The 5,639-nt window shown below is 34.0% G+C and overlaps 1 protein-coding gene across 1 annotated transcript; it reads right to left on the bottom strand.

The window, feature by feature from the left end:
• Positions 1–241: 241 nt before the first annotated feature.
• On the bottom strand, positions 242–2,902 carry LOC114380150 (thaumatin-like protein 1). Its single transcript, XM_028339096.1, has 3 exons — positions 2,621–2,902; positions 1,866–2,535; positions 242–779 (listed from the first exon to the last, which is right to left on the bottom strand). Exons 1-3 carry the CDS (start codon positions 2,679–2,681, stop codon positions 470–472), a joined length of 1,041 nt encoding a protein of 346 aa, XP_028194897.1. The 5' UTR covers positions 2,682–2,902; the 3' UTR covers positions 242–469.
• Positions 2,903–5,639: the final 2,737 nt, after the last annotated feature.

Here is a 5,639-nt window from a genome sequence, read left to right as displayed (position 1 = left end):
ACGGAAGATGAGACACTTGACAGTTCACATTATGCAAAAAAGATCTGTCTTTTATGTCGTTGGTGAGAATTGAGAAACCAAATTGAAAGCCATATAATAGCCCAACACAGGCACACAGCACACAGATATTTATATTATTATTATTATTACCATACATGTGAAACCAACAAAGCCAGCCCAAAAATTGCAGAGATGTGTTAGTTTTTTTTAAACCACAACAATCATAGAGCCTCAAAAAAGCTTGGATGGGGGAGATAAATGCTCCCAAGATGATAATACTAATATAAAAACAAGCACTTTAACGAATGAAACACGGAATACTTTTTCTGGCGAATCTTTTGGAAGGTGGTTTACAATGAGGGAGAGAATCTGCCAGCTTTACTGGCAAAGCCAAAATTCTTGAACCCACCCACGAAAAACCCGAAAATCTAAGAGCCATTTACACATTTAACAAGCAATGCTGGTGCAGCTAAAGCAGGAAGAGAATAAGCAAAAAGCTAGCAGAGTAAACAAACGCGATGGAAACTGTTCTTTTAGGGGAGTCTCCCATGGCTAAACCAGCTAAATATGACCCATCTGCGAGCATTGTTTCTCCTCCGGATCCTGAACTTGACCCGGAATCCGTAACTGTATTATACGCAACGCCGTTGTCCGCACCCGTGTATACCACTGCCCCTTCGGATCCTGTTCCGGTTCCGGTTCCTGTCACTGTCCCTGACCCTGGTGATGTTGTTGTTGAGGTCATGGGGTTGGTAGTGGTATCTCGTGAAGATTTCTGACTGCAAAATCATTATCAAACCATTCACACATTCAGATAATCATTAATTTCTCCAACAAAATTTTGTTTAAGGAGGGAACGCAAGTCACTCGTTATAATTGTCACATATATAAAAGTTACTACTATCCTATAGCATTAGGTAATGAAGGCAATAGCACTAGGCACCAACCATCTTCAAGAGTCAAGACTCACTTAACCATCTATTTATTTATAGCTTGAGCATTAAAAAGTTGTCCTTTGGCCGTGTGAAACACCCACCTACCGCACTGATGCCGGAAATAGTAAAATTTAGCTTACTGGAGTACTAAAATATTGTAAAGAGAGTGTTAAAAAAAGTAGATTTAATATCTGAAAGAGAAAATATAAAATAAATTTAACATTTGCCCTACAAAAGAAGTATAATTATACTATAAAAAGATTCCAACACTCAATAACATAAGTATATATAGTGCTATTACATGAGGTACACGTGAGATTAAACTAAAATAGAAGTAAATAAGCGAAGATAAATTTATTTGCTATTACCAAAAAGGTTAAATACATGAGACATTGAACTAAAATAAAAGCAAATCAGCTAAAATAAATTTATCTGCGATTAGTAAAAAGTCTCACATCTATAATTTTGAAGAACTACGCACATAATGATTTTTTTTCAGAAACGGAATATAATATCTACTCTTTCTCTAAAATGAGTTAATAAGTTAAAGGGTTAAACTAAATCAAATAAATTAACTATATAAATAAAATAAAATAAAAGTAATCTGTAAAAGAGAAAAAAGAAAAAGTGATGTCCTAGTTACAGGTTACAGTTTACTTTGAAATATGCGTTTTTAAGTGCAGGAATAAAAGACGAATCGAACCATAGCAAATACAGCACCACATTAAGAAGACAAAAAGTTAGGTAGTAAATTCAACACAAGTGAGTAACTTTGGAACAGAAACAGAAGCGAGCAATGAATGAAATGAAGGGCTATGAAATGTAAGAGTAATTAACAACGAGAAAAAAAGAAGAAAGGAAAATACTAGAAAAAAACAGAGAGAGAGAGAGAGAGAGAGAGAGAGAGAGAGAGTAGGTTAGTGTGTTAACCTTGGAGAGGATGGACAGAAGGTAACGGTATAATCGGCGCCGGAACACGTAAACGTACTCGTAGCATCATCGTATGCGTAGCTATAAGACCTAGGGCAAGCAGCCTTGAACATCTCCGAGTAAATGGACGGCCTGCAAGTGGCGGGTGAGCCATACGCGCCGCTGCAGCAGTACTCAGGGCTACCAAAAGCCTCACACGCGCTCTTGCACGCGCTTCCCTCCGAGGCTCTCAGCTCCGCAGGACATTGCTGGTTCAGATCCGAGGTACAACCCGTGGAGGCGCAAAGACCCGACCCACCAGTGCCTTCCACGATCATGGGAAGATTGTAGCCATCAACGAGGCTCACGTCGTAGAAGTCTTGACCTCCGGTGCCGAGCGTGAACTCCGCCAGGGTTGCCGGCGGGGCGGCTCCGGCGCCGTTGCATTCGACTTGGCCGGAGCCGCAGTCGCCGGTGAGGCATGAGCCGGCGCCGGATCCGTCGAAGGTGCAACCGGTTCGGCCCCAGAAACGACCGGACCAGCCGGTGGGAGCTTGGAAGGCGCGAGAAGTGTCCTTGGGGAGCTCAAAACCGGTGCTGTCGAGTGGTGGGCTACCGGCATTTGCGAGAATCCCAGGCCACACTGTGTAGTCGCATTTGTTAAAGAATGTGAAGGTGGCACCCATAACACCTGAACAACAACAAGCGACAGTTAGTAAATGTTTTTTCTTTGTTTTAGTTTAAGAAAGAAAAAGATATAAAGGAAGCGTTTTTACCTTTGGGAGTGAGGAGTAGGAGAGCAATGAGAATGAAGCATGAGGATGCTAAGAGACCCATACGATGGACTTGTTTTTTTTGTTTATAGTTTTGCTCCGGTAGAGGAATGAGAGTAGCTGCTGCTAACTGAGCAGGGTATGAGAAGAAGGGTGGTGTTTGGATTGGATAACCAAGAGAGTGTTTTTGATGCTAATGCTAAGAGAGAGAGGGGTGAGTAAGGACAATGAGTGAGTGAGTGAGGGTTGCCCCTGTCCTTGTCAACAACAATATAATTAATTATCGGACCAACACGTCCTTTTAGGAAGTGCGTCTATAAATAATGTTGCTCAGAATTATTTCATCCCTAATCACGCTCATTTAACAACTCTCTTCCACTAAATTCTATTCCATCATAGTACAAGTTTCTTTGCACTCCTAAGTAAAGCTTAGATTGATTAGTGGAGATACAATCTTGATTTAGTGATAAAAAGTGGGGAAAAAAAAAAAGAAAGAGATAGGTCATGATATTGTGAGTTTGAATTTATTAAAAAAATTAATAATTAATATTTGTTAATAAAAAAATTATAAATATTTATGATTGGATTTGAGTTAACTTTTAGACAAAAGATAATGTAATCTTAAAATATAACTGAGTTTGGTTTAGATCAGTTTATTCTGTTTTGTTTCTTTTTTTTAAGATAACATATGTCAAATAAATTTGAATACAAGAAAAAGTGTAAAAGTAGAAATGTAAATTTTTAAGAACCAAAAATAATTGATTGATTGCAAAATATGTACTGATACACGAAATAATGCTCACTATAAATAGAATAGAAATAAATAGTGAGATTCGCTCTTTTTTCAAATTCATTCACTCTATTTTAAACACGCCAAATTATCCATATTATTTCTATCACCTTTATGCCCACTCTCTAACTATTATTTCCGATCAACCAAACACAGTATAACATTTTCAGAAATATGTAAAAACTGTTTCTGAAATTGTTTTCCAAAAATTCTTATTGTGACATGTGAATGTGTTTTGTTAGAATAGATTCTGACTGTAAACAGGGAGAGAGTGTGAGAAGTATAAAACGAAAATGCGAAAAGTAATTCCCTTGTCTCAATTCTTTTGAAATTTGCTCCGATATCACATGCAAATCGGTCCAATGAGTTTGTACATTGACTTAGTCTAACCAATTACAACACAGAAGACCATCAATACAGAACTAGCTTATTCATTAAAGTACGTGATCATTTTCTCCTGAAACTGTGAATTGAAGAACACACCAAGTTTACATAATGTATCTTGTTGTCACAAAATTCGCTTATTGGTATTATAACTTGGATTTTGTTGGAAATAAAAATTGAATTCTGCAGTGAAAAAAAAAAAGAATTCTTAGACATGTAAAAATCCTATTGAAGTTACCATTTGTTGGGATCTCATAAATGTCCTACATCCTATTTGTTGGGATCTCATAAATGACCTGCATCCTATTTTAATTACTTTACTTTAACATATTTATACATATTAATTCTTACTCTATTTTTTCTTTATACATAATAATAATCTTACGATTTTGAACCTTTTTCGTCTATTATTTTCTTTTCCATCCACATTCTCCTCTTCTTCACTAATATTGTTACACCATGATGATTTTTGTCAATCTTTTCTGTCAAACAGTAGGGAAGATTCATGAGTTTGTTTTAGATTTAATTGATAATAATTTCTCAATTTTATATTAAATTGATTATTCCCTGAGTAAAAAATTAAGAGTAATAATATATATATCTGTATCATTATTTTACTTGTATCTTAATTTAAGTCAACTCAAATTCATTCTACTTAAATTTGATTTTAATTAAACTCACATATTAGTATATTTCTTAGAAATTAAATTTGATACAGTTAAATAAAATTAAGGTAGGACCGTGTTTCGAAGCAGGTAGATTAGGTCATTGACCGTTACTATGAATTGTGGTTGATGACTGGCTGGTTGGTACCTACCAGAGTGGCAGTGGCAGCACAGCAATTATGTGAAAAGGCATTGGATTCCATTATCGTCTCTCTTCTCTTCTTTTTATGCCACACAGAAACGCCATTGTTACCTGCAAATCTTGACTTTCAAACGTTATAAACACAAAATGTAAATAAAAAAACACACTGCTAATTTCTCTTTCCTTTCTTTGACTCCTGCCCAATCCAAAAGGAGTTCTTTGCAACTCAAAATACATATATATTGATAGTTTTTCTTTCATACCTTTTTTAAACGAAGCATAGAAGTTGAATATCTTTTTAATAAAATTGTAGAGAAACTATTCATAGCACAGTTTTTTTTAATTAATTACTAATAACTAGTCACGTTTTCTTTTGAAAAAATATAGTACTAGTACTTTGCAAATATAAAGAAGACACATAATACCATTACGATTTACATATACCCAATAATTCAACTAGTAAGTTTGAATTACGAGCATGAGGTATTTGGAATACATACTTTTCAACTACTAATAAATATTAAATATCATATATAAAATCAAAGCCTAGTTAACTAATATACCCAGTAGTTATATAAATTTAACAATTTGTAGTGATGGATTCAGACATTTTAATGAATTTGTCTTATATGAGTAAAAGTGAAAAAGATCTTACCTAAAAGACTAGAATAACATCCTTACTAATAATATTTTCTAGAATATATATATATATATATATATATATATATATATATATATAAACATATCTAAATATTTATTGACATATTTATTAATACACATTTGTTATAATTTAAACTAAATAATTAATAATATATTAAATTTTAAATAATATAAAATAGTTATTTTTATAAAGTATAACATATGAATTTAATACTCATATAAGACACTAGATACTAAATTAGTTTATTATAAAAATATTCATTCTCTCTCTACATTATTCATAAATATATGTCTTTTTTTTACAGCATCTATGTCTTTGGATACATTATTTTCACTGTTATTGTTCTTGCTTATGATTTGCAATTTTATTTATTTTTTCCC

The sequence above is a fragment of the Glycine soja genome, chromosome 12, assembly GCF_004193775.1.
Source record: "Glycine soja cultivar W05 chromosome 12, ASM419377v2, whole genome shotgun sequence".
Classification (NCBI taxonomy): Eukaryota; Viridiplantae; Streptophyta; class Magnoliopsida; order Fabales; family Fabaceae; genus Glycine; species Glycine soja.
The sequence above is the reverse complement of the archived record's forward strand: the minus strand, read 5'-3'. Positions and strand labels throughout refer to the sequence as shown.

Bases quoted from the DNA above. Each gene is read 5' to 3' on its own strand.
- LOC114380150 (XM_028339096.1), bottom strand. From the start codon at position 2,681: ATGGGTCTCTTAGCATCCTCATGCTTCATTCTCATTGCTCTCCTACTC. The intron at 2,536-2,620 runs GTAAAAACGCTT...GTTGTTGTTCAG, and splicing joins CCTACTCCTCACTCCCAAAG to GTGTTATGGGTGCCACCTTC. The intron at 780-1,865 runs GTTAACACACTA...ATGATTTTGCAG, and splicing joins TTCTGTCCATCCTCTCCAAG to TCAGAAATCTTCACGAGATA.